Below are 26,946 nucleotides of genomic sequence, written 5' to 3'. Positions count from 1 at the left end.
CAGAGGGGACAGAAGAGTCATGGTCCTGATAGCACCAGTGGATGGCCTCAGCGCAGGAGTGTAGGGCCAGCACAAACTGGACTTGGTGGGTTACTAAAGAGATCAAGGCTGTCTCGGAAAAAAAAAAAAAAAAGAAATCAAGGACATGAGGTTGAGAGTGGTCAGCTGGAGCGGAAGGGATGAGGATGGATGTGATTAAAATTACATTGTAAGCTCATATGAACATTTCAATAAAAGCCGGGCCAGGAGTGGTGGCACTCGCCTTTAATTCCAGCACTCGGGAGGCAGAGGCAGGAGGATCTCTGAGTTCCAGGCCAGCCTGGTGTACAGAGAAAACCTGTTTCAAAGAAACAAACAAAAGATAAATAATTTGCCGGGCGTTGGTGGCCCACGCCTTTAATCCCAGCACTCGGGAGGCAGAGACAGGCGGATCTCTGTGAGTTCGAGGCCAGCCTGGTCTACAGAGCGAGTTCCAGGACAGCCTCCAAAGCCATAGAGAAACCCTGTCTCGAAAAACCAAAAATAAATAAATAATTAATTTAAAAAAAAAGGTTCTGGATATGACTTACAGGTAGATGGATTCCCTGGCATTCCTGGATTCCATTTCCACACCTCGCCGTGGATAAGTTAACTTTAAATAGGTGTGGGGGCAGTGCCAGTAAGTTCATGGTCATCCTCTACTGCGTAGACAGGTTGAGACTAGCTGGCCTGTATGGGATCATTACCTCCCTCCCTTCCTCCCTCCCTCCCTCTCTCTCTCTCTCTCTCTCTCTGTTCCTTTAGAGCCTGTCCCAGAACTCACTCTGTAAACCAGCCTGGCCTCGAACTCTCAGAGATCCTCCTGCCTCTGCTTCCCGAGTGCTGGGACTAAAGGTGTGCACCACCACCCAACTTCCTTTCCTGTTTCTAACCTGTCATGTGCAGTGTCATGTAGCTCAATCCTGCCACCCCAGGCCCTTTGTACAAGCTGTACCCCAGGCTTCACCCCACCACCTGACTCTCAACTCCAGGTCTTAGTGACCTTGGCAACAGCTTCAATAATGAATGAGTGGTTGGAAGTGAATGACTCAGTAACAGCAGAGTGAATACACACACGTTGAAAAGCAAGCTGCTACCCTTGGTTCCTTTTGTTACTCAGCATAGCTGACTAATACAAATTGACTGATAGTCTCCTAGCTAAGGACCCTGGGCTATGGACTCATTTGAGAAATGGGCAAGGAGAGCTGTCTGTTCCCTGGGCCTGAGATGGCCACCCTGAGGCCCCTAACTTGAGTGGCAGAGTGGGAGTCTGGGATAGGAGACTTAGGGTTGTACTTGGATGCTAAGTGCCCGACCTGAAGCTGAAGCACCCTGGGAGAAGCCTGGGCTGAACAGTAAGAGGGAAGGTTAAGTCCCACTCCCCATGTCCACAGCCGGTCCCCTGCCCCAGCTACCTGGTGTTTGCATGGGGGGAGGTCTCAGTCAGCTGATGTGAGTCTTTGTACTGGGTTAATCTCATCTCAAGAGCAGGACCTTTGCATGTGCTGTTCTGTCTTAAAAGCGTCCGCCAGGCGGTGGTGGCACACCTTTAATCCCAGCAGACGCAGGCGGATCTCTGTGAGTTTGAGGCCAGCCTGGTCTACCCAGCGAGTTCCAGGACAGCCTCCAAAACAATACAGAGAGACCCTGTATTGTTCTTTGTCACCAGTTTTTTTTCTGTTTCTGAGCAGAGGACCCAGCTGTGTGCACCGCTCCTGGACTCCTGACCCAGGGGCACAGTAACAAGCACATTCATACCACGAGGACACCATATTCAGGGCAATTTGTTACACAGCTGTACTTATCTGATACAGACCTGCTATTACAACCAGCCCAGGCCATTCCTACATCACATTGTGTATCCTGAATATGCTATTTTATTTGTTTGTCTGTTTGTTTCGAGACAGGGTTTCTCTGTGTAGTCCCGGCTGTCCTGCTGACCTCCACCCTTGCTGTATATGAGGGTATGAGATGATCCACAGGGGGTACACCCCTGACCATTTCAAGCCCTCCCCTCAGACCTGCTGGCAGTACAGACTCTGTACCCCAGCCCTATTGGGGTATGCCCGAGCTGCTTGGTGATGGCCGAACTCCACACCCTTCTCCAAATGGCCCTCTGGTCCCACCAGGCTGGGCGAGTGAGTCACCCGACCTGGAATCTCCCTTGGGCCGGGTGGCGACTCCCGGGTGAAGGTCCAGGAATCCCCAGAGCAGGTGAAATCACTGATGTCGGCTGGTTTGGTGTGCTGGCTAGGACCAGATAGTGAGCTGAGGCTTCGCCACCTCCAGGGACCCGACAGCCAGTGTCCGGGTACGGCACAGTTTCTGTCTGGCTCTCTACTGAGGGTCCCAGCCCTGAGGGTGGGGCCTGGCTTAGAGCATCCACTGAACATACCTGGGATAAAGAGAAACAGAATAGAGTTTGTCCCACTCTGTTTGGACCCCCGAGTCCTGAGCCCGGGCTGGCCTTCCTCCTGGGTGTCCTTGACTGCTCCCCCACCCTCTGTGGTCCTCCCAGCTCAGGAATGGAATCAAAGCTCTGAACCTGAGTGTGAGGCCCTCAGTCTAGCCACGGCTTGGGCTGGGAGCTTGACATTGGGTGAGGGGACCGCTGTATGTTACACCTGACTCCCTGTGGGTGCTGGGTGGATGGAGTCTGAACTTGGGCTGCTTTTCTCATGTATGTGTGTTCCTATGTATGTATGTATGCATGTATATATATATAGTGTTGTGTGCATGTGTGCATATATATGTTTATGTGTATACATATATATAGTGTATGTGTCTCTATGTGTTCCTGTGTATGTATGTGTGTGTATGTAAATATATATATACATACATATATAGTGTCTGTGTGTGTGTATATGCATGTGTGTATATGTGTCTGTGTGTGTGTATATATATATATATATACATATATATAGTGTGTGTTCCTATTTATGTATGTACGTATGTATGTATTGTGTGTGTTTGTGTCTGTGTGCGCCCAGGCTCTCAGCCCCTCACTGAGGGACTCCAAGCATCAGGTCCACTTGTCAGCTACATCCCAGAGCCTGCTTTTTTATTTTTTTGTCTGCGTGTCTGTCTGTGCACCGCATGGATGCAGTGGCCCAGGAAACCAGAAGGGGGCGTCTGATCCCCTGGGGCAGGAGTTACAGATGGTTGTGAGCTGTCATGAGGGGCTGGAACTACGCCTGGGCTCTCTGCAAGAGCGGCCACTGCTCTTGACCATTGTGTCACCCGCCTGTCTCTGGAGTCATAGGTGTCACAGTCCTGCGCCACCACGCATGGCTGCCGCGGACGTCTGTTTCTGCCCTGGCTATCCCGTCTGCTCTACAACTTTCATGTCCATGCTCCCCCACAGCTCCCACAGTCCGCACGCCTGGTCTCCTTCCTCGGTCGAGGGGGAGGTGTGAGGATCAACATCCTCAGTGGGTGCCCCCAGCCTCTCCCTACAGAGCAGGAAGGCCTGGGCTGGGTCCATCTCAAACCCGTCAGGCAGGTTTGCTCTTCCGAAGCCTTGGCACAGACCAGATCCCCAACAGGGGCCCAGCACGATCTGGCTGGGTGCCCTGGGCCCTAGGAGCTAGGAGCCCCAGATACTGGAGCACTGGCCTCTAGACACCCCAGGACGCCAAGGAGCAGGGGCAGGTGGGTCAGGTGCTGGGGAGGGCTGAAGTCTGGAGTGGGTGAGGCTGGATATTGGGGAGGGGTTGGTGTGGGGGGAAGACAGACACAGTTGGGCAGGGGAGAGACTGGGAAATGAGGCAAACAGCACCGCAGTGGCTCCTGCCTCGGTGTCCCCTTCTGCACAGAGGAAAGGTGGTGGGCTTGAGAAAGGGTTATGGAAGGGTAGCAGAGGCGGAGGGGAAGCGGTGGTGCCAGACTGGGGCCCCACTAGGGAAGTGGCCATAGAAAACAGAAGTGGCCAGGGGGCTATGAGGGAGGAGAGGCTTCGGGAACATTGGGACTTTCCAGAGTGTGAGGAAACAGGAAGTGAATCCCTAGGTCCCTGCCTGCTCTGCCAGGGGGCTCACCTGCTGCTCGGTACCTGCCTAGGGCAGGGCCTGTGGGAGCCGGGGCTGGGGCTTGCTCCAGGATGTCCTTAGCAATGACCCGCAGGGCTTTTTGTCCTTTGAAACAAGGAAAGGGGCTGGGCACCGCTGTTCAGGGTCTTGGACTTTATCCCTAGAATTCTAACCCCCACCCCCGACACACTTGTGGAAGGTGAGGCAGGAGGATCAGGAGTTCAAGGTCATCTCTTGTGGCTTTTTTTTTTTTTTTGGTTTTTTTCGAGACTGGGTTTCTCTGTGGCTTTGGAGGCTGTCCTGGAACTTGCTTGGTAGTCCAGGCTGGTCTCGAACTTACAGAGATCCGCCTGCCTCTGCCTCCCGAGTGCTGGGATTAAAGGCGTGCGCCACCAACGCCCGGCTTCTCTGGTGACTTTTTGAGTTTGGGGCTAGCTGGAACGCATGAGACCCTTCTCAAAAGAAAAGAATCAACGTAGCTGGGCGGTGGTGGCACACGCCTTTAATCCCAGCACTCGGGAGGCAGAGGCAGGCGGATCTCTGTAAGTTCGAGACCAGCCTGGACTACAGAGAGAGTTCCAGGACAGCCTCCAAAACAATACAGAGAAAACCTGCCTTGAAAAACCGAAAAGAAAATAAAAAGAATTGATGCTTTGTCAACCTAACAGTTAGCTAGGGTTATCATCTGCTCTTTACCTTGTTAGATTAGAAGAGAGACTCAGAGGGGTCAGGTGACTTTCCTGGGGTCACTCAGCAAGTTCATGGTGCTGCATCTAAAACTGGGCAGTGAACTTAGAGCTAGGCCCCCTGTTGCTCTCCGGGGACAACTCCCATGATTCCTTGGAAATCCCCAAATCTGACTAATTCCCTAGCCATCCCCAGCTTGGCAAATTCCTTCAGGCTGACAGGGTTGAATACACCCTAGCCTGGGCAAACTGCCCCCATTTGAAGCAAGATTACCCATAGTGACCTCTTGGCTTCCCATGGTGGACATGGCAGAGGTCACTTCCATGCCTTTCCTTAGGTGACCTGGGGCTAGCTTCAGGAAAGTCCTCTGTCTCCATTTCCCCCCTGGGAAAGGCAGGTGACACCAGTCCCCGTCTGCGAGAGACTGGAGTCTCCCTGTGGGTGACAAGTTAAACGTGGCTGAGACTCTTCCATCTGTGTGTGTGTGTGTGTGTGTGTGGACATGGGTACAATGCAGGTGAGCCTTTGTGTGGAGGTCAGAGGTTAGCCTGGAAAGCTGCTCCTCAGGGACTGCTTGCATTGCTTCCGGGGGTATGGTCCCTCATTGGCCTGGACCGTGCCAGCTAGGCTGGCTAGTCAGAGAGTTCTAGGAATCCTTCTGCCTCTATACGCTTGCCACTACTCCTGGGTGTGTCACAGGTACGCTGGGGTCAACCGTGGGTCCTCGTGCTTGCAATCATCTCCCAGCCCACTCACTAACAGGCATTTGAAAAGCTTTCCTTCCTTTCTGCCCAACTCCAGACCCAAATTTCCACAGCCTTGCTCCATTTGGTCCCGTAGTACCCTTACTGTGATGCTGAGACCCTGCCTGTGCCCTCCTCCCTCTATGCGTGGTCTGTGCGAGGATGTATAGTCCCAGCTTTCTCTCCCAGGGGCTTCCTGGGGGCATAATAAAGAACCAGGTCCTCATTCTGGGCATTGGTGGCGCGCGCCTTCAATCCCAGCACTCAGGAGGCAGAGCAAGCAGAGTTCTGTGAGGTCAAGGCCAGCCTGGTCTGCATTTCGAGTTCCAGGACAGCCTGGGCGGCATGGAGAGAAAACAGGTCTGTACTGAGAAGGGAGACAGATAAATGGGAGCTGCGGTGGGCGTGAGGAAGGGATGGGACCAGGCACAGCGGTCTAGCCTCGTAACACCAGCGCTTGTGCGGTGGAGGCTGGCGGATGTTTGTGAGTTCTAGGCCGACCAAAGCAAGAGTGAGGCTTCGTCTGGAAAAAAAAAAAGAAAGAAAAAAAGGAAAGGAAAGAAAAAGTAACCGGCTTCCTCCAGATGGTTCTAAGGGAGCCAGAGATTGCAATGATGTAAGGGGCTGGAGGGGTCTGAGCTGAGAGTGTGTCAGTCCGGGGCTCCTGGGCCTGTGCAAAGACGTGAGGGGAAACTGAAGACCGCACTGTTCCGAGGGATCAAGTCCGTGTGTTGAGGCTGGGGTACCCTGAAGGTTCGGGTCCCTGCGCTTCCCAAGCCCCGCCCCAGTCCCAACACGCCCCGCCCCCCTCGCAGGAGCGGAAGTGCGAGCCGCCGCCAAGATGGCGCCCAGAACCCGGAAGTGAGCGGCGGCGGCCGAGAGGCTCCGGGAAACCGAGATGGCGCCGCGGGCTCCGCCACCCGGTCTGAGGTGAGGCGCCGGCCAGAGATTCCGTTGTGACCCCTCCGCGACCCCCGCGCGGCTCACGTGGACAGGCCCGGGGTCCGCGGTTCTCGCGGGCGTTCGAGGGCTGCAGGGCGGGGACGGGGGCGGAGGAGAGCGCCGCACCGCGACCTCTGACCCTTCCCGCGACCCCCGACCCTGCCCCCAGTCGCGACCCCGCCGCCCCCTCCCCTCTCGCGTGAACCTTGACCCGGCGTCCGCGGCGGCCTCAGACTCTGTCTGGCCCCGCGACCCCCGCGACCCCGCGACCCCAGCCTCGGTCAAGCCCCTTGCTCGTCCTCTGCCTCCCGCGTAGACGCCTCGGTCCCGCTTTGACCCCGCTCCCTGCGAGCCCCGACTCCTGCTGCGACCCCCAGGGTGCATCGTTGACGCTGGCCCCGAGTTCCTGTGACCCCCGACCTTTGGCGAACCCGAGTTCCTTCCCTGGGAATCTTGACCAGAGCCTGCTACTCGGCCTTGACCCTGGGCTTGGGAGGTCCCCCTTCCCCTTCCTGCGCCTCGGGCCCCGGCAGTCTCCCGCCACCCTCTCTTCACTGAACCTTAATTTCACCTCTCGTGGTGAACTTTAACCCCACACCGCGGACCCCGTTCTCCTGGTGAACCAGGTCCTGCCCTCTGAGCCTCTGGTTGTTCCCCTAGGACCTTGACCACTGCCTCCCCTGAGACTCCTGCCCTTGATCCCAGTCCTGGGAGTGAACCCCAGCCGGCCACTTGTCCTGTGACCCCTTGACCCCAGCCTGCCTCGTGGCATCTAACCTTCCCTTTCTGGTGTTTTCTGTCAGCCCCTACCCCGTGTCCTTTTCTGAGGGTCTTTGACCCTGGAGCCACTGGGGTGCCTTTGCCCCACTTGCCGGCCCCAGCCTGGGGGTTCCTGTGACCCTGACTCTCCAGCAGGGGTCTTGTCACTGTGTGGATGGCGATCACCACTGATTCAGCCATGTCCCTCTTGGTTGGGGTGGGGGACTGGCGGGAGGAATGTTGAAACCAAGACTCCAGGGAGCTAGGAAGGAGAGTGGGTGTCACCACCCCAAGTGCTGAAACTGCACTGGGCTGGCCTGGTGGCGCGGCAGGGACCTCAGGGTGTCTCCCTGTGTGTCATGATTAACTCTGTAAAGTTAAAAAAAAGGCATGAGTGTGTCAAGTGTCCGGGACATCCCCCGGCTCTGCTTCCCGGAATGCCGTAGTCCCGCCTGCTCGGGAGCGGCCTTCCTGCCCTGGCTGTCTGGTGCCAGCCGCCGAAGCCTGCGAGTGGCGAGGAGTGCGGTGCTTGGCCTTGAGGGTGGCACGGTTGCTGGCAGTTTGGCTAGTGGTGAGTTTTCCAGCGGGGTGAGGGGCCCGAGAGGAGTCGGGGTCGCAGCGAACTTCTGCTCGAGGAAGCGTTGCAGGAGTGATTGGGACCAGCTCGTCATAGAGCTCTGCTGTGTGGGGCTGGGGACATTTGCAGGGACAGGCAGCCTGGGCCGTCTGCAGGTGGGCGCGGGAAGACAGGACTGAGCCTGCTGCTGGCCCCTGCAACGCTGCTGCTCACACTCCGCCATGCAGCCCTGGCTGGACGTGCCGGCTCCTCGAGCAGGGCTGGCAGGAAACCCTGACCCAGAGACAGAATAAAGAGGCGACTGTCCCTGCCGCCTCCCCCGTGGGGGTGACACTGGTTGCTTCCCTGCTAGGGATGTGCGTGACATCGTCTGAAATTGTGAGCGTGGGGAGGCTTAAGGGGGGCAAGCATGGCCTCTGAGGATGGTCCTCATCTCACGATGCTGACATGCCTGTAGGCTGCGCCCCTCTGGCTCACACATGTGACTTCACGTGTGTGCTGGCCACTGTACACAGACAGCGCTGTCTCCTCGCCTCTTCCGCAACTAAGGGTCCTGTGGTAACACTGCTGGGGGTGGGGGAGTAGGTGTGGAACACAGCCTGAACACAAGGTCGTGCAGGTCATCCTGGCTTGTCCTCTGCACACCCCCAGCTGGGGGTGACCCCCAGGAATGCCAAGTCTGCCTCCTGCAAGGGCTTGTGGTGAGGAGCTGACTTCCTCCAGTGCTGCTGTGGACAGTGGCCACCACCTCTCTGGTTACCCTGCTTCCTCCCTGGGAGAGGTGGGTACCTCTTTTGGTCTGGCTCAGGGGATAGTAGAGCCAGGACTCCAGCTGAGACTGTCATCTTTGTGCTGTGGTCACCATGTGCTTAGGACACGGTTGGAGGGGCCTCAAGGATATCGTGTTCAGAGCCACAGACAGAGAAGGCCACACATTCCCTGTGGCGGGAAGTCCCCAGAGCAGGAGAATCCGGACAGGAGGAGGATTTGTAGGGCTTGGGGCAAGGATGGGGATGAAGTGACTACTTACGGTGGTGACAAGTCTTCCTTTGGAGGAGGTCATAGAATGTTCTGGAGCTAGGATATACTGGGCACCAGTGCGTGACAAACTCTGCAGATGAACTTGATACATGAGCGTTGTTTCCTAAAGCCAGGCTGGTTGTGTACCTCAGGGGTCCATGGGTGTGACTGCAGGCTTGGGAATGGGCCGTAGGTTTGGCTCCTCGATAGCTCACATCAGGGACACCGGAGAGTGACTGGGAACCTTGTCCTGGGCCCCTTGGGGCAGAGCACGCTCAGTGGCCTGCACGGCCGCAGTTCAGCTCTGTCTTTAGAAGGCAGCTTCCAGGAACCAGATGCAGATGCCATGCTGGGTACCTGGGCTCCTGTGAGGAGCTGTGTGCCAATGCTGCTCAGAGTAGCTCTGGTGTCAGCAGTGTGACCACATTCACACCTGCCTTGTCAAAGGGACCTGTGACAAGCAGCCCATTAGACTTGGGTCAAGTGCTGAGGCCTGGGGACAGCAGAGATAGCCGGTGTGTTGGCGAAGATTGGCTTGGCCACAGAGGAGATGGACAGTGTGTGGAACACAGTGGGTGGCTTCAGACCTGCCTGTGACACGCTTGTCCTCCAGGGGATGTCCACCCTTCTCCCCGTCTCCTGTCTCCAGACCCTGTTGGGTCTCCAGGATGTACCTGTAGGCTGCTGCTGCAGACTCAGAGGTCTCTCATCAAGACACCCGATGCGGTCCTCAGTGGGGACCCAGCACAGAGTGAAACCGAAAGGGGCAGGGCCTGGGATGGGCCAAGGTCCTGCCTCGTCTCAAAAGTGACAGCAGCGCAAATCCTAGAGGAACGCTGGTCATTTGCCTTTCCCGGAAGACCCCACCCATGGGGCGGGGGTCAAAGGCCGCAGACACTGGACAGTTGAGGGTCCCAGGACAGCAGATCTAGGTCTTTATGGTGGTGACTAATTGTGACAGGGGTGGGGTGACTGTACCAGGCCTGCCAACAGGTCAGAGGGAAAGTAGTCCTGGTGCCCGAGCAGCAGCTACCCAACCCAACTGCTCCCCATTCAGTCCACGGCCCAGGGTGCCCTTCTGAACACCAGGCAACCCAAGGCAAGCCTTGCCTCCCTGGGCAGCGTCCCCCACCCCAGTCTGCTGCAGGCCGAGAGGGGCAGGGTGCAGTTCAGGCTCTGGGGAGTGGATGCTGTGGGGAATCCAATGTGTCTGGTGCTGTTACAAATGATTAAGAACTGTCGGAACATTCTGGACTGGACCAGTGAGGGTTCTGGTTCTGTGCATACCCCAAGTGTTATGAATTAATTGGAGTACATCTGAGTCCAATTCATTGTTCTGCCCATTGGGGTTCATGTCTGAGCCTGGCTAGACATGAGGAAACCTGTTAGTGTCACCTGGGCACAGGTGTCCTGGAGCCCTGTAAGATGGCCACTTAGACTTTGAAGCCCAGTCTTCGAGACCTAGGTAGAGAGAGGTTGAGGACTCGGGATGGCTGTAGGGGTGTCCTAGAGTTGACTTCTCTTCTCTGGCTTTGTGGGAACCTGGCGGTCCTCAGCATTAGGGGCTGGGTGTGACATCCTGTGTTGCCCACTCTGGATAGTCAGGGGCTGCCACCCCAAACTCCGCTCCAAGTCTTCTCCTGAAAAACCAGCCTGTCTGGATACCCAGGACCACATTCCTTCTTCCTGCCCCCTCCTGCCATGCTTGGGCCTCCCCAGCATGCCCCACCTACCTGCTTCCTCCACCGGAGGGCGGGGCTGACTGTTGAGCCTCTGAGAAGCTGTGGGGCTCCAGATACCCCAGTCTGTCGCTGTGCCTGTGGAGCCCTGCTGGCCATTCCAGAGTCTTAATTTGGGGCATGTGGCTGGCCTTGGGTGGAGTTGGGGTCGCAGGTCTGGGCTAAAGGACCATCAGAACAGCCAGCCCTATGGGCATGTTCTCTTCCATGGTCAGGAAGAGTCCTAGGTGAGAGGCTGTTGCTCAGTGGTTAGAGTGCTTGCCAGATATACACACACAAAGTCCTGGGGTTTATTTCCAGTACCATATAAACCTGGTGTGGTCGTGTATACTGTGGAGTTCTGCAACAGAGTGAGTTCAGGGACAAAATCCTGGGTGTGTCTGAGTGGCCATGGTGTCCCTGGGGTCCTAGCAGGCAGAGGCCTCTCTGGCTGTGGAAATGGGGGGAGCAGGAGTCCTCTGGATTCAAATCGTACCCACTGACAGCGTTGTAGATGTGAGGCTTCCCCTCCCCACCGACCTGGAGCCTACCCTGGGAACCGGTCAAGGTCTGGACCCGTCTGGAGGCTCCTTGCCTTACATTGCTGGAACTCCATTCTTGTCCGTTCTCACCTCAGTAGAGAGGAAGTGTGTGCCTCGGGTTGCTGCGGCGTCAGTCACTAGTCACTCGTGTGGAGCATGGCACCTCACTTTTGTAGGCACGCTCTGCTCCTGTCCCTACAGCCATCCCCGAGCTGGAGTGAGCCTCCATTTTCTTCTGGGCATTGAGTAATCTTCATGCTGGGATGGAGTTGTTGTTGTTGTTGTTGGCACCGAGGCTGGACCAAAGGAACCCTAGGACAGTGGTGGCCACTGGGACATCCTGACCCAGTGATGGTCAGCCCCGCCACCACTTGAGTCTCCCACTGAGCTTGAGGTGGGAGTGGCGGCAAGTGTGGATGGGTGGTAGAGACACCCCTGTATGCTGATCGTACACATGCAAGGCCGTGTCACTTCAAAGGGTGGGAAAGCGGGCTGGGGGTGGGGGGGCTGACTTCACACCTGCTCAGACCACGCATGAGACCCTAACACGCCTTGTCAGATGGAGACACCCTTGTGGAAGATGTGTAGCCACCTCAGGAGGCTGTCCACGTGAACCAATGGGCAGAGGATTGAAAGCAGCAGGTCAGCAGTTGAGGTAACATCTCCAGGGTCTGCCACCCCCCCCCCCCCCCCCGGCTCTCCCCAAGGCAGTGAAACTACCCAGAGTGGTCAGAGCAGGGCTAAGGCCCTGGAGACCCAGGCTGAGGCTCAGCCGTGCCTCTGGACGGGCAGCTGTAAAGTTAGGCGGTATGGAAGACTGTACCCCAAAGCTGGGCACTGGGAAGGTCCTGAGGCTGTGACCCCTGACTTGGTGGAGCTCCAGGGTACCGTGCCTAGTGTGGCACCCTCCTCCCTCTGTAGCGGGAAAGGTGTGTGTGTCCACGGGCTCTGGAAAGCCAGCTAAGACACAGTGGGGACTGCGAGTCTTCACGTGGTTGCTGCCTGGCTGTGTCCCAGCTGTGGTGGCATCTGTGGGGCTTGGTATCTGGAGCTGACCCCTCGGGCGAGGGTTTCCTCATGGCAGTGACAGCATGCATCTGCAGGACACTGACTGAGAGCCAGGCTTGGTGATGTATACCTGCCATCCTAGGACTTGGGGGCTGAGGCAGCAGGAGTTCAAGGCTTACTTGAAGTAGGTGAGACCGTGTCCCAAACGACAGAAAGCACAGCACCATAGCTCAGTGTGCGCCTCACCCTTCTCTGAGCGTGAGAGTCCCTGCTCCTGGTCCACTCCCAGGGTCAGGTTGCGGGGACAGGCAGCTAGGCATTCATTCTTACTCACTGTCCCCTCCTGGCTTTCCTCCAGCCTCATAGGGATTGGCTACGCCACCCCTATGCTGTCTGGTCATGCTTTGTGGTTCCCCCAGCACTGGGGTCGGACTAGGGCCTTGAATTCCCCCATGCTCTCTCCTGAGAGGCAAGGGCATGGTCAGTTGAGGGGATGCCAGGCCTGGGACACTGTGGCTGCTTCCAGCATTGGCATTCTTGTGGCCAGCTCTGCCAAGGCTACAGGGTCTCCTTGCTCCTGAAAACACAGCTGTCATCCCACCCCAGCATCCAGTCCTGTGGGCAAGGTCTGGCTAGATCAGGAAGTGTCGCAAGAGAGGGTGGGCAGTTCAGACGTCTGCTCCAGGCTCCTTCCTGATCTGCCACTCTTGTCTTCTTACATTCCCTCCCGTCCACTGCTGTCCCTTGGAAGGTCCTGGAAGGCGAGGGTTGGCCATTCCATCGGAGATAAAGGTGTTGTGCTGAGACCCCATCCCGTGACCACTGTTCCCAGGACCTGAGTGCAGGCGAGAGTGAGGGCTTTGCAAGGGACCCTCAGGCCAAGTCCCCCATACTTTTCTCTGAGGGGGATCACATGAGATTGATGGAGGGGCATCTTGAGCTGAGGGTGCTGGCTGAGGGGTCAGAACTGGGAACCTGAGGTACAGTCCGTGTGCAGACTCTGCAGGCACCCTGTCCCGTCGTCACACACGTGGCTCCTCCCACCAGCCTGCTTGTGACACCCTGTGCCCGTGTCCGGAAGGACCTGGGGTTAAGCTGGCCGTGGCCTCTGCCTGTTGTTGGCATCCCCATTGTTGTGTTCCAGCGGAACTCTCTGGAAGTCTGAGGCCACAGGCTGGGCCAGGCTGCTCCCGGTGCACAGCTCAGACACCCCCATTTTTAGCATCTGTCACAGCTCTACACCCTGTGACTCCCCAGGTGCAGGGCTACCCAACCTGGGTGGTTTGAAATCCTCAGGAATGAGAACCCCAGAGCCCTAGCCCTGTGTCCTGAGTCCTGATGCCCAGTCCCACCCGCGCCGTCCCAAGGCCAGGACTCTGAACTCGGAAACTTCACCTCAACTGCATAAGTCAGCTACTCCTGCCTCTCCTGTGTCAGATATTATGTGATCTCCAGACAGGGCTCTCAGTGCCTGCCTGTGCCCTCAGGGCTGAGCACCCCCTCCCAGGTGGTGACCACTTGCACAGCCAGGGTAGAGGGCTCTGACCTCTTCAGACCTGGCCCTGTACCCACCCCAACCCATGGCAGGGAGAGATCAGCCTGAGTTCCTGGTGTCTCATGTGCTAAGATCTGCTCTGGTGAGACTGCCCAAATTACTCATTTATTTTTACGCTAATTTGTTGTGGTGGGGTTCGGTGGGGTGGTGGTCGTGTGTACCACAGCGTGTGAGTAGAGGCCAGAAGACAGCCTGTGGGAGTGGGCGCTCCTGTCCAGCCCTGTGGGTCCTGGGGATCAAACCCAGGTCACCAGGATTGGCGGCAAGCACCTTCACTTGGTGAGCCCTGGTGCTGGCCCACGTCACTTCTTTGCTGGGATCTGCTCCTGAGGCTGGGGAATAGGTTTAGGGCTCTCTTTTCAGACCCCAGTCCCAAGTTCCCACAGAAGCCTCAGGTTTCTTGGCTGTAAGATGGGAGGGGAGACTGAGTATGTGGGACCCTTGCCAGACACCTGCAGTCACAGGCACCAGCCCATGATTGGAACATCCTCCCTGTGTGGACTCAAGACTCAGCTCCCTACCCCAGGCCTCCATCCCCACCCTCAGGGCTTCCAGCGATTCAGAGTGGGAGGCCAGGACTCAGAAAAGGAAGGCCCTGCTAGGCTCACCCCAGCTCTCCAGAGCCACTGCGGTCCAAGGCCATATCTGTGGTTTACGAGAAATTCCAAGGTCTTGGGGACACCCTGGTTAACTGTCCCTGAGAGTATGGGCAGCCCAGGGGAGGAAGCAGGCACGCTGGGCTCCTGGGAATGGGTGTTGGCCTTGTCTCCTGGTTTTTGACTGAGTACCATGGCAGAGGCACGGAGGAAGGGGTTTCTCTGGGTACCATCCCTGTCCTTAAGGACATGGCCTCTCCCACAGCCAGGCCAAGAAGGAGATGTAATGTTAGGGTTCTTGGGACCCCAGGCCCACCTAACCATTGGGGAAGGGGTCAGGTATATTGGCTGGGCCAGACTGCCAGACTGGTGTCCTTGGCCAAAGTAAAGACTTTGGGCTACGGGGAGACGGTGCCGAGACTGCCCGGCTCATGGTCGCTATCGTGAGCGTTTGCTGTGGGGGAGGCTGAGGACCATGCCATGTGCTGCTTCTGTGGACACTTGAGGAGTGGTATGAAGGGACACAGTCGTCCACACCTCACCCGTGCACACAAGGAACTTGTGTGTCTGTCCCTGAAGCCAAGGACAGGTTACTGGCTGCCTCCCGCTGTCTCTTCCCTCTCTAGGATCGAAACAACTTACAGGCCAGGGCTCAGCACAGCATTCCCCTAGCCTGAAGCCCTGGTTACCAGATGAGCCTGGTTTGGGAGACTCAGATTCCCTTCTGTCATGAGTGATGGTGGCTGGGTATGTCACCTGTGTGGTCTCTGGTGCCCCTGGGGCTTCAGTGTGAGCTGTACCCCCCCCCTGCATGTGGGCTTACATGAGCTTGCTCTCAGCCCTCTGCTTGAGTCAATGGCCAGGGTTTGTGTGACTAAACCTGGGCTCTGGAACCCAAGTTCCCACGTGCACTGATAGGAATCTGGTCTTAGTTTTGTGGGTTAGGAAAATAAGCCCTGGACTTTGTACGTGCCACTCAAGTTTTAAAGCCTTTTTTAAAAAAAAAGACTTATTTATGTGTATGAGTGCTTTGTCTGCATGTCCCTCTGCATTAGGTCCCATTACAGAGGGTTGTGAGCCACCATGTGGTTGCTGGGAACTGAACTCATGACCTCTGGAAGAGTAGCTAATGCTCTTAGCTGCTGAGCCGTCTCTCCAGCCCCCAGTTTTAAAGCTTTTAAAATTATCATCATTACTGCTATTTTAAAAGATTTTTATTTATTTATTTATTTTGGATTTTCAAGACATGGTTTTCCTGTATAACAGCCCTGGCTGTCCCGGGACTCGCTCTGTAGACCAGGCTGACCTTGAACTCACAGAGATCCGCCTGCCTCTGCCTCCCGAGTGCTGGGATTAAAGATGTGGGCCACTATGCCTGGCTCTTATCATTATTTCTAACTGTACCTCCTGCTTTTATTATAATTTTTGGATTTACGTATTTTTAACTCGTGTGAGTGTTTGCCTGCATGTGTATGTGCACCGCGTGAGTGCCTGCTGCCCACAGATGTCAGAGGAGCGTAGAGCTAGTGCAAGCTGCCGTGGGCTCTGGGAACCGAACCCGTGCCCTCTGTGAGAGCAGCTGCTCTAACCCTGAGCTGTCTCCAGCCTCATTACAGTATTTTAAGAAGAGGGAGAGAGAGCGGGAGGGTGGCACAGTCTGTGTTCCCAGCTGCTTGGGAGGCGCGTGCACGCATGTGCGCGCCTGTGTGTGTCTGTGTGTGTATCTGTGTGTGTCTATGTGTATGTATGTGTGTGTCTGTGTGTATGTGTCTTATGTCTCTGTGTGTGTATGTCTGTGTGTGTATCTGTATGTCTGTGTGTGTGTATGTCTGTATGAGTGTCTGTATGTCTGTGTGTATATCTGTGTGTGTCTGTATGTCTGTGTGTGTATATCTGTGTGTATGTGTCTGTATGTCTCTGTGTGTATGTCTATGTGAGTGTCTGTATGTCTGTGTGTATATCTGTGTGTGTCTGTATGTCTGTGTGTGTATATCTGTGTGTATGTGTCTGTATGTCTCTGTGTGTATGTCTGTGTGTGTGTGTGTCTGTGTCTGTATGTGTGTGTGTATGTCTGTGTGTGTTTGTCTGCATGTCTGTGTGTGTGTATGTCTGTATGTCTGTGTGTGTTTGTCTGTATGCCTGTGTGTATGTGTCTGTATGTCTCTGTATGTGTGTGTCTGTTTGTCTGTGTGTGTATGTCTGTGTGTGTGTATATATCTGTGTGTGTGTCTGTCTCTGTGTGTGTTTCTGTATGTCTGTGTGTGTGTGTATGTCTGTATGTGTGTATATCTGTGTGTCTGTATGTCTGTGTGTATATCTGTGTGTGTGTCTGTATGTCTTTGTGTGTGTCTGTATGTCTCTGTGTGTGTATGTCTCTCTATGTGTGTCTGCATGTCTCTGTGTGTGTCTGTGAGAGGGAGAGAGAGGTGGCTAGCCTTAGGGCACACACATGTAGAGGTCAGAGAACAACTGTAAGATTCACTTGTTACCGTCCACTATATAGGTCTCAGGTATTGAATGAACTCAGGTTGTCAGGTTTGGTGTCAGATTTGGTGGGTAAAGTGCTTTTACCCACCGAGGTATCTCAGAGTCCCTCAAAAAAGATAACAACCAGGTTAGGGCTGTGGCTAGACAGTAGAGTCCTTTGTTAGGATCTCCCAGTGAGGGGCTGAGGGCAAGGTCATGGTGGAGCCCACCTAGAATTCCCCAGTGTGGGGCTGGGAACAGGGTTAGGGGTGGAGCCCGCCTGGAGCCCTCCTGTCCCTCCCCCTCCCCACCAGTGTTTCATTATTCACCTCCAGGAGTCCAGGCCACCTCAGCAGGGCCTCGACTGTGGGTGACACATCTCTAATTATGTCTGCAGTTGACACCTCCTAGTCAGCCCCAGCTGTGCACAGTCTACTCCCCATGTAACGGTCCCAGAGGTTCCCACAAGGCCAGTGTTTGTACAGGCCCTGGGCTCTGTGACCAAAAGGCTACGTCTCCAGGACCTGAGGGTGACCCAGTAGACTAGTTCTCTTACTAGACTGCTCTAGTTGGACAAGTCAGGACCTAGCCAGGTGTTCTCTGGCTCATAGGAGCTGAGCCTCATGAAACCCACCAGCCCCCTGCTGCCCGAGCTAGAACCCAGGCAGAGCTATGAATTCACTGGACTTGGGGGCATGAGAGTCTCGGAGCAGAGAGGTCAGCCCCCCTGAACTCCTGTGGAGGAGGTCTGTCCAATATGCCCTGGCCCTGCTCCTGCCTGTCTAACTCCAGGACATTGTAGTGGCCCCTTGAGGGCAGCAGATTCCTAGGTACCAGACATCCCTTCAGTGGGTTGACTGCAGAGACATTAATTCACCACCCATAGGCTCCGAGGTTCCTGGGGGTCCGCAGCAGCGGCACAGTATGTCATAGGCCAGAGTCGCTTCCAGCAGGGAGGTCCTTTGCTCCTTAGGGTTTTCCTTTGTTTTCTGTTTTGTGTGCTGGTTCTCATGTAGCCCAGGCTGACCTGCACTCACTCAGAGAGATCCGGGTGCCTCTGCTTCCCAGGTCTTGTGATTAAAAGGGTGTGCACCTCTCCTGCCTGCTGGGATGACAGGTATGTACACTACTGTGGTCAAACCCAGAGCTTCAAGCTTATCATTTTCTTGGTTTTTTTTACTCATTTACTTTTGGTGATACAGGGTTTCCATCTTAGAACTTGGGGAAATCCTCCTGCCTCAGTATCCTGGGCACTGGGCCTGACAGCATGCATTACTATGCTTTGTCAGGCCTCTGAGTACGGCCTTGGGCTCTGGTTGGGGCTCCTTGAAGGAGTCTTGTGACCTGGTGAGAAGCCTCATCCAGGCCAGGGTCCTGAAGGTGCTGGAGAGGCTGCGTGAGAGCGGACCCCATGTCCTCCCCACGTGCACAGTGGCCAGAGTCCATCTCAGAGATGGTGAAGTGAGGCAGGTTTGAGCTGCGGGTGTCTCCAGGTCAGCTTTCCTCTTGCTCCTGTCTTGCCAGCTCGTAGTCTCCCGGGTACAACTCCCTGTGAAACTTGGTTGCAGAAGGAAACCATGCTTTCCAACAGCGTGATGGAGATTGTGGTATGGAGTCCATATTCTGTGTGGGGACCAGTGCCTGGCATCAGAGTCGCACCTAAAAATAAACACAGCAAGCCACTTCACCTGGCAGGGCCCAGGCAGAGGCTGCCTCTGTGCCTCAGGCTCCCAGGCGCTGTGTGGTGCCTGTCTCAATTCAGGAATGTGTTTCTGTTCGTGTGTTTAGTGTGTGTATATGATGAGCGCAGCTCAGGACAATCTGCGACACTGCTCTTTCCTTCTACCTCAGGAGTCCAGCTCATTCCGCTGGGGGTGGTGGCACAGCCTTAATCCCAGCACTTGAACGCAGACAGAGGTGGACTCTGTGAGTTCAAGGCCTGCCTGGTCTACATTGTGAGCCCCTGTCCGAAGAGAAAGTCTTTACCCACTAAGCCAGCCAGCCAGCCCCCGGTGTATTCTGGGGGTTTGTGGGACTGGCTGGTTAACCCAGAGTGAATTCAAGGGCAGGAAACAGCACACCTTGGGAGGCGGGACATCCACAGGGGACGCTAGGAAGGATGGAGGAGGCTGTGTGTGTACGTGTGTGTATGCGTGTGCATGCGCAGGAGTGCCATGGATTGTGTGGAGGTCAGAGGACAGCTTGCAGGAGTCAGGCCTTTGCTCCTGCCGACCTCTCGGGTCATCACCTGCCGTCTGGATTTTTATCCCAGGGTCCCTCACTGGGGTCTTTTGTCTGGTTGTCTCTCTGAGCACAATGCGTCCAGTGTCCCTCCCTCCTGTGGCGTGTGCCTGAGCCCCACGCCTGTGCGTGTCTGTGTCATACTCTGGTGTGTGGGTGATACACACAATGTGTCATCATTTATCAAGGGACCCTGGGCTGCATGGATAGTGCCATTTTGAGCTTCATGTGGGATTTGTGTGGCTCTGTGCTTTGGGTACATGGCTAAGAGCAGGATTGCTGGGTCTTGCGACAGCTCTATTTAGCTATATTTTTGTTTGTTTGTTTGTTTTGTTTTTTCAACTTTTTTGTTTTGTTTTTTGACACAGAGTTTCTCTGTATTGTTTTGGAGGCTGTCCTGGAACTCGCTCTGTAGACCAGGCTGGCCTCCAACTCACAGAGCTCCGCCTGCCTCTGCCTCCCAGTGCTGGGATTAAAGTGCACCACCACCACTGCCCGGCCCTGTTAGCTAGATGGCTCTAGGGCTCTGCCATGTTGGCTTGCCTGTGCTCCTTCCTCTTCAGTTCAGGGTGCCAGTGGCTGTCTTGGCAGGTGCCCGTGTTGTCCCGTCACCACCCCAGGTCCAGGTTTGTCCCTCTGTCTGGTCAGAGGAGCCATTGAGGATCACCAAAGCACAGATCCTAAGTCACCTGTGGTGGCTCCTCACACTCAGTGGCTACTGAATCTTGTAGAGAGAAGCCTTTTCCTTGCCAGCAGCTTTGGGTTTTTCCCCACCAGTCGCCTGGGCTCTGCCGCGTTGTAGCCCCCAAATAACACACAAGACACTGTATTAATTATGAAGCCTTGCTTGTTTCTTACTGGCTAGCTCTGACTTAAGTATTTATCCCATAATTGCTAATCTAAGTATTTCTCTTACCGGAGCAAAGTTCTGGAAATCTTATTTCTCTGGCGGGCTACATTGTGACTTCCTGTGTTTCTCCTACCCAGAGTCCTCCTCGACTCCTAGTCCCACCTATCTTGCTTCCCTATTGGCCAACAGTGCTTTATTGACATATACACAGGACTTCCCCAACAGAATCTGACCCCTGTCCCTGACTGACCAAGCATGACCACACCTTCTGGGACTGCCACTCAAAACAGGAGGGGGCACCGTGTCCCGAGATGACAAGGGGGAAGGACACAAGCACAGTGAGGCCCAGCCTGCTCTGCAGGCCCTGAGGACTGTCTGGGATGACCAGTCAGCTTCTGTTTGAAGACAGCAGCCTGAGTGTAGCCTCCAGGCCAGCCTCTAGCTAGGGCTTCGAAGACCCAAGGTCCACAGGTCAAGGTGGAGCCAGGACTGGCCTGCCTGGCCCTGACACCTGCACGTGCGCATTTGAGTGTGGCTGTTGTGCACAGGCTTGTGTGGATACGTACACAGAGGCCAAAGGGACTCTCAGTCTCTGCCTGATCCCTTTGCTTAGAAACCTTAGCTGGATGTGCACATCTTTAAAGTGCACACACACTCCAGCACTGGGGAGGAAGAGACAGGAGGCCAGCCTGGTCTACCGAGTGAGTTCCAGGACAGCCAGGGCTGCACAGAGAAACCCTGTCTCAGAAAACCAAACCAAAACAGCAACAACAAAACACAGTCTCTCAGGCTAGAGAGGTGGCCCAGAGGTTAGGAGCATTGTCTGCTTTTGCAGAGCCAAGTTCAATCCCCAGCTCCTCCATGACAGCTCACAACTGTCTGTAACTTCAGTTCTAGGGGATCCAATGCCGGTTCTGGCTTTTTCCAGCACCAGGCACACACATGTCACACAGACACCGGTGCAGGCAAAACACCCATACACATAAAACTAAATCTTTAAAAAATGGTTTCATGCAACACTGGCTGATCCTCCAAGCCACCGTGTTGTCGAGGATGACCTTAGAGCCCTGACTACCCTGCATTGGCTCTGCTAGTGCGGGGACACACACACACACACACACACACACACACACACACACGCACGCGCGCACACACACGGACGGACACACAGGTGTGCTTGGCAGCACCTTGCGTTTGCTATCGATGGAGTCAGGTCCTTGTATGTGCAGAGCTAGCGTTCCAGCTGCTGAGTCCTAGTCTCCCTGACTCCCTCCCATGAGACAGTCTCTCACTGACCGTTTGGTCGTGTCTGCAATGGTTACTGTTGGGTTGTAAGTGTGTGTGGCTATACCAGGCTTGCTCTGTGGTGCTGGTGATCCAAAACCTGCACCATTGTGCATTTTTATTAGGTAGAGCATTTTTCCAGTACCTTGTTTGTTTCTGAGTTGGGGCTCATGTAGCCCAGGCTAGTCCTAACTTCCTATGTAGCCCAGAGTGACCTCCTGATTCCCCTGCTCCATCTCCCTAGTACAGGAAGACACTTGAGCACCACCACAGCTTATTTACAGGGTCCCGAGGGTCAAACCCAAAGCTTCGTCTGCCCCTGTCAAACTGCCAAGCAACACCACATAGTCTGTGGGGTTTTTTTTGCTTTTAGGTTTTTTTTTAGATGTATTTATTTATTGTGTGTACAGTGTTCTGCCTGCTGTTGTCCTTGCAGGCCAGAAGATAGGACCAGATCTCGTCACAGGTGTTTGTGAGACACCATGTGGCTGCTGGGAATTGAACTCAGCACCTCTGGAAGAGCAGTCAGTGCTTTTAACCTCTGAGCCGTCTCTCCAGCCCCATAGTTTGTATTTACTTTCTGGAGCCCAGTCCAGTCTTCAAATTGTTATCTTGCTGCCTCAGCTTCTCTAGTCCCAGGGTGACAGGCTTGCAGCACCCAGGACTGGGCAAACGTTCATCACTGAACCATAGCCCCAGTTCACCCCAAAATATGAGGATGGCCAGTCCCCCAGTGTCCATCCACCATGAGCTACTCTGAGTGCTGTCCCGTTGTGACCAGGCTGTCACAGGTCTGGGCTTGCAGAGCTGACCTGGGACTAGTGGAGAGCAGGACTCTGGACTTGCTGGCAGTCTTGCCTCTGCCCCCTGGGCCCCTTTCCCTGCCTCCTGCCACTGTCCCCAGGCAGGACCTTCCCCTGGCTGGATTACACAAGCCACTGCCTGCTGCTTGCGGCCTGAGCTGTGGGCAATTACTGGAAGGCCCAGCTCTGCTCCAGGGCTTGGCTGGGCGGTGGCCTTCTCCCCTTCCTGCCTCTTGGTGATTAACCTTGTGGCTGCCTGCCTGAATTCCACCACCCTCCTGGCTGGCCTGGGGTTCAAGTCTAGGCTGGTAGAGAGCCTGGGGACCTCCACGTGCTCTGGTCTGTGCCACAGACCTGGGGCAGGGCATAACCGTCCTGCATTTGGCTGTGTGGGGGTTCAGGGCTCATCACCACCAAGCTAGGAATACCCTGAACAGGGTCTTCCTTGGTCTGACCCAGTGGGAACTTGTGAGAGACTTGGGGCTCCTGGCAGGCTCTGGGTGTCTGCAGTGTCGGTAGGGAGCCTGACTGACCCTCCCTCCCTATTGGGCCCCAGGGCTGTTTCACTCCTGGTGGAGTGGTTGGACTCAGTGGGACCTTCTGCCCTGACACCTTCCCAGATGGGCGACACAGTCAGTTCAGGATGGCCTCCTCTCCCTCCACAGGACATGACATCACACCCGCTGCTGTCAGCACCACAGAGTGAGGAGCCCAGATAGCCGCCACCTGAGGGTCGCGGAGCCCCACTGCCAACCCACCTGATGCTGGCAGTGGAGCTCACCATGGATGGGGACTTCCCTTCGCATGAGCTCCCGCCTCCCGGAGGTGGCGTCCAGCTGCAGGTGAGCCTTGTCCTTGGTCTCACAACCACCCCAGGGGATGTGGTTGCCCTGATGGCAAACTTGGCGATGGCAGCCTTTGGAGCATTCGGCGTACAGAGTCCTGCTCCCCAGCTCCCTATGACACCCTGTAGTTGGCAGCGGGGGAAGGGGGGGTCTTCTGTTTGTTTTGTTTTGTTTTGAGGCAGTGTTTCGTGTAATCCAGCCTGACCTCAAGTTTGCTGGTCTGGGAGGGTGATCAGGAACTCCTGGCTCCATCTCTTGAGGGGCCGGGTGACGGGTGTGCGCACCACACCTGGTGTCTGTGGTGCTGGGGATGGAACTCAGAACTTACACGGTGCAGACAGCCCCAGCTCCAATCCTACTTTTGGGTTCTGTGAGACAGGGTCTCACTCTGTTGCCCAGACTGACCTGAAACTCATAGCAGTCCTCCTGCCTCAGCTCCTGGCAGTGGCTCTTCTTTTTTTTTTTTTTTTTTTTTTTTTGGTTTTACGAGACAGGGTTTCTCTGTATTGTTTTGGAGGCTGTCGGTCCAGCCCGGCCTCGAACTCACAGAGATCCGCCTGCCTCTGCCTCCCGAGTGCTGGGATTAAAGGCGTGCGCCACCAACGCCCGGCTGGCAGTGGCTCTTCTTAAGGGAGACTGCACCCTCTGTGTCCTCCTCATTCTGTGACAGGCTCTGAGGATGCAGGACACCCACACTGTTCCAGGACACAGGAAGGGTGGGTGGTCAGATGGGGTGAGGGTAAGCCAGAGCTATGTCATAGCATCGTCCCAGGAACACAGATGGGGACAGCTGAGACTCTGGAAGGGCCAGGTAGGACGGTGCTTACCCAGCGTCCACACCGTGTCCCCTGTGTCACCACGTGCTCTGTGGGGACACATGAAGAGGAAGAGTCATTGATGGAGCTCCCGGCTCATGGGGTGGGGGAAGCCACAGCTGCTGATACCCAGAATGTCACTCACAGCTCAGAACCCTTGGCTGGCATCCAGGACCTGTGGCCAGCGTCAACCAGGCCATGTCCAGCTCCTGTCCTTTCTGCTTGGCCCTCCATGTTCCCCGCCCACTGTTCCTTCATCCACAGCCCATAATTTACTTAATTATTTCCCTATTGTGGGGCCTTTGGAGAAAGTCCAATTTCCTCTGCTATAAATAGCGCTGCATTCTCCTCCCTCCCTCCATCCCCCTGGTGTGATTCCCACACAGGATTCCAGGGACAGAACAGCGATGGTGGGCTCTCAGTGAATGGTGCTGGGACCGCCCAGATGTGGTCCTTTCTGGTGACGTCCCAGGGCTGCTCACTCAGGGCAGCATCAAAGCTGGGGTGGAATGCGGGTCCTATTGAGGTCTTGAGTGAACCTCAGAGCCTGGCACCACACCCCAGGCTCAACCTCTCCCAAGCCCCTCACTGAGGATTCTGAGCAGGGCTCTGCCATGAAGCCCTAGCCCTATCCCTTTGAGCTTAGCCTCCTGGGATATGGGAAGGGAACATACTCAGCCTTCTGGGGGCCATGCACTCACACTCGGCGTGTCATTTGCTCCCTGCTGCCCTCTTTGCAACCCTTCATGCTTCCCTTGTGCACATGGGGAAACTGAGGCACACTGGGGCCTGCTGTGCTCATGCTGTACCTGATGCTGCTGTGTTTCAGAATCGACTCATGCACTGTCCCTGGTGGAGCAGCTTCTCACCTGCCTCGTACCCCACCTTCTCCAGTGAAAGCCAGTAAGTGCTCAGTGGGCCTCACCCCAGCTCTGCGTGGCCAGAGGCCACCCGTGAGGAGAGCAGCCCGGAGGCCATGTTTGGAGAGCGTGTTTGCGGACAGGTCCTCTGGGTTTGACATGGCCGAGGCTGCTGGGGTGGGGACCGCAGGGCACCCAAAGAGTCCTGGGTTTTGAAGGCTTGGAAGGACTTTGCCTGGGGAGCATGCCCTGAGCAAAGCAGATGTGGTCAGAGCCTCCGTGCCAGGGTGTGCGTGCGTGCATACGTGTATGTGTGTGCGTGCGTGCGTGCGTGCGTGTGTACATGTGCATATGCATGCGCCTTTACATGTGGAGCCCGAAGTCAGTGTTGGGTATGTTCCCTAGTCACTCACCACCTTCTCTTTTTCCCTTGAAATTTGAGACAGGGTCTTACTCTGGAGCCCTGACTGGCACTCCCTGTGTAGGCTTGGAACTCACAGACATCCACCTGCCTCTTCTTCCAAGTGCTGTGATTAAAGGGTGGCTGTCACACCCAGTTCATTTATGGGTATTTTGACTGCATGTGTGTTTACATATGACATGCATGCCATGGAGGCCAGAAGGGTGTTGGATTCCCTAGAACTGGAGTTACAGGTGGTTGTGAGTCACCACGTGGGTGCTGGGAACCGAGTCGCCTGTGCTCTAACCACTGAGCCATCTCTCCATCCCCATCCACTTGTCTTTTGAGATGGGATCCCTCATTGGACCTAGAGCTCTGCCTGTCCCAGTGCTGAGGTTCTCGGGGTATGTGGCCACACCCAGCGACTTGGTGAGGGTCCTGGTGCCTGCACAGCAGCTCCTGGTGCCTGCAGGAGCCAGCTCCTAGTCAGTCGCTCTAGGATTTGTTAGGTGTGCCTCTGTGTGTGTGTGTGTGACGGATGTGCCTCTGTGTGTGTGTGACAGGTGTGCCTCTGTGTGTGTGTGACAGGTGTGCCTGTGTGTGTAACAGGTATTCCTGTGTGTGTGACAGGTGTGTAAACCTCTCCAGATAAGAGGTAGAGGCCCTAGGGATGGCCACTGCCCCTCTGCGCCAGGGACCGTGAGGACAGAGTTGGAGCTCCACGTGGAGAGGCTCTGGGACCAACCGCCTCCCTCTGCCCCTCCCCCAGGCCCAGTGCAGCTCACTGCATCCACCTCATCAGCTGCAGTGCGTCTGACAGGACTGATGTCTGTCCTGTCCACACTCTTCTCCTTACTGTCCTTAGCCACTGAGAACAGGGCAAGGTGCATGCAGATGGTCTTAGGTCGTCCTGTCTGGCCTGTCTGGGTGTAGAGTCTGGGGGCCATGTAGGAGGCGGTGCTGGCTGGTGGACTGACTGAGGCCTGGCCCAGGCTTCTTGAAGCTGTGTGTCCTTCTGAAGCTCCTGGGCTGGATCCATGGCTGCCCAGCGCGGCAAGCTGAGTCTCATAAGCCATGTGACTGAGCTCCTATGAGTTGACAGGGGTCCCCCCTTGCCTCACTGAGCCCCATGGTAACTGTCCTTATTTCTTTTTGCAGACAGTTGGTGGGTTCCACCCCATTCCTTGGTGGCCAGTCCTGCCCTGACACCAGCTACCCCACCACAGCCACTGTCCCCAGCTTCTTCTCCAAGAGCAACGACTTTCCTCAGGTAACAGTCACCCTGCACCACTGCACAGGGCTCTGAGCTGTGGCCACCAGTCTTCAGCAAGGCTGGTGGGACAGGGATTCAAGGCCACTGTGGTCAGGGAGGATCAAGTCACCCAGACTGCTCTTGGCATCCTGGAATAGAGAGCTGTCACTGGCCTTTGTCAGGGTTGTGTCCGGAGATGACTTTTCCATAGCCAGGGTAGCTGTATGAGGAAGACCGAGGGCTGCCAGGGCCTGAGGCCCACAGGTAGATCATCTGCACTGGCCACCATGGGATCTCATGCCTGCCTCACACCCTGCACTGTGGGGGTCTCCCTGCAGGCCTTAGACAAAGCGGCCATGCCCCGTGTAGCATGAGGTGGTAGTAAAACCCACTCACAAATCACAGGAAAGGGTCTGAGTCCATTCCCCATGGGCAGCCAGCGTCTGCCCCCCACCAGCCCCTCTTTCTACCACCCAGCTGTCCCAGAGGGCTCTGCTCGGTGACAGGGCAGTGGCACATGTCTCTGCCACCAGGTCTGTCCAGAAGTGTAATGAATGTTGTGTCATTAGGCTCCTCAGAACACAGCGAGGAAGCCAAGCCTGTCAGCCTCTTCTGCCTTTCTGTCTATCTTGATGTGTCTGCCTCTCTGTGTCAGTCAGGATCCTAAGGGATAGAACTAATGAGTGAATATGTAACATATATTATATACGCACATAGATGTAGACACATTCAGTAGTGTGGCTTATGGGCTGTGGTCCAGGTGACCCTCGTCCAGCAGTGGTTGTCTCTGGTAGTTGCTCAGTCCACGAGGCGGATGTCTCAGCAGTCCCAATCCAGCGCTGGAGTCTGGAGGATTCTAGGGAACTGCTGGCCTTCAGTCTGCACTGGGATCCTGACCCTCCTAACACGGTGAAGGAATGTCTCAGCTGCAGGGTAG

General features: G+C 55.6%; 1 protein-coding gene across 3 annotated transcripts in view; it reads left to right on the top strand.

Annotated features, from left to right (window-relative positions):
• The first annotated feature begins 3,654 nt into the window (after positions 1-3,654).
• Sbno2 (strawberry notch homolog 2) overlaps positions 3,655-26,946 on the top strand; it is a 46,159-nt gene continuing 22,867 nt past the window's right edge. The window contains exons 1-4 of one of the 3 annotated variants that reach the window (XM_040739100.1): positions 3,655-3,669; positions 22,503-22,679; positions 24,327-24,400; positions 25,916-26,027. In XM_040739100.1, coding sequence (XP_040595034.1) covers positions 22,599-22,679; positions 24,327-24,400; positions 25,916-26,027 — 267 coding nt within the window. In that variant the 5' untranslated portion in view covers positions 3,655-3,669; positions 22,503-22,598. Of the gene's footprint in view, positions 3,670-6,291; positions 6,407-7,630; positions 7,749-22,502; positions 22,680-24,326; positions 24,401-25,915; positions 26,028-26,946 lie in introns of those variants that run through there. The other 2 variants (XM_005083326.4, XM_021234866.2) reach the window with 2 other exon arrangements.

This window comes from Mesocricetus auratus, unplaced genomic scaffold, assembly GCF_017639785.1.
Source record: "Mesocricetus auratus isolate SY011 unplaced genomic scaffold, BCM_Maur_2.0 Super-Scaffold_100676, whole genome shotgun sequence".
NCBI lineage: Eukaryota > Metazoa > Chordata > Mammalia > Rodentia > Cricetidae > Mesocricetus > Mesocricetus auratus.
The sequence above is the reverse complement of the archived record's forward strand: the minus strand, read 5'-3'. Positions and strand labels throughout refer to the sequence as shown.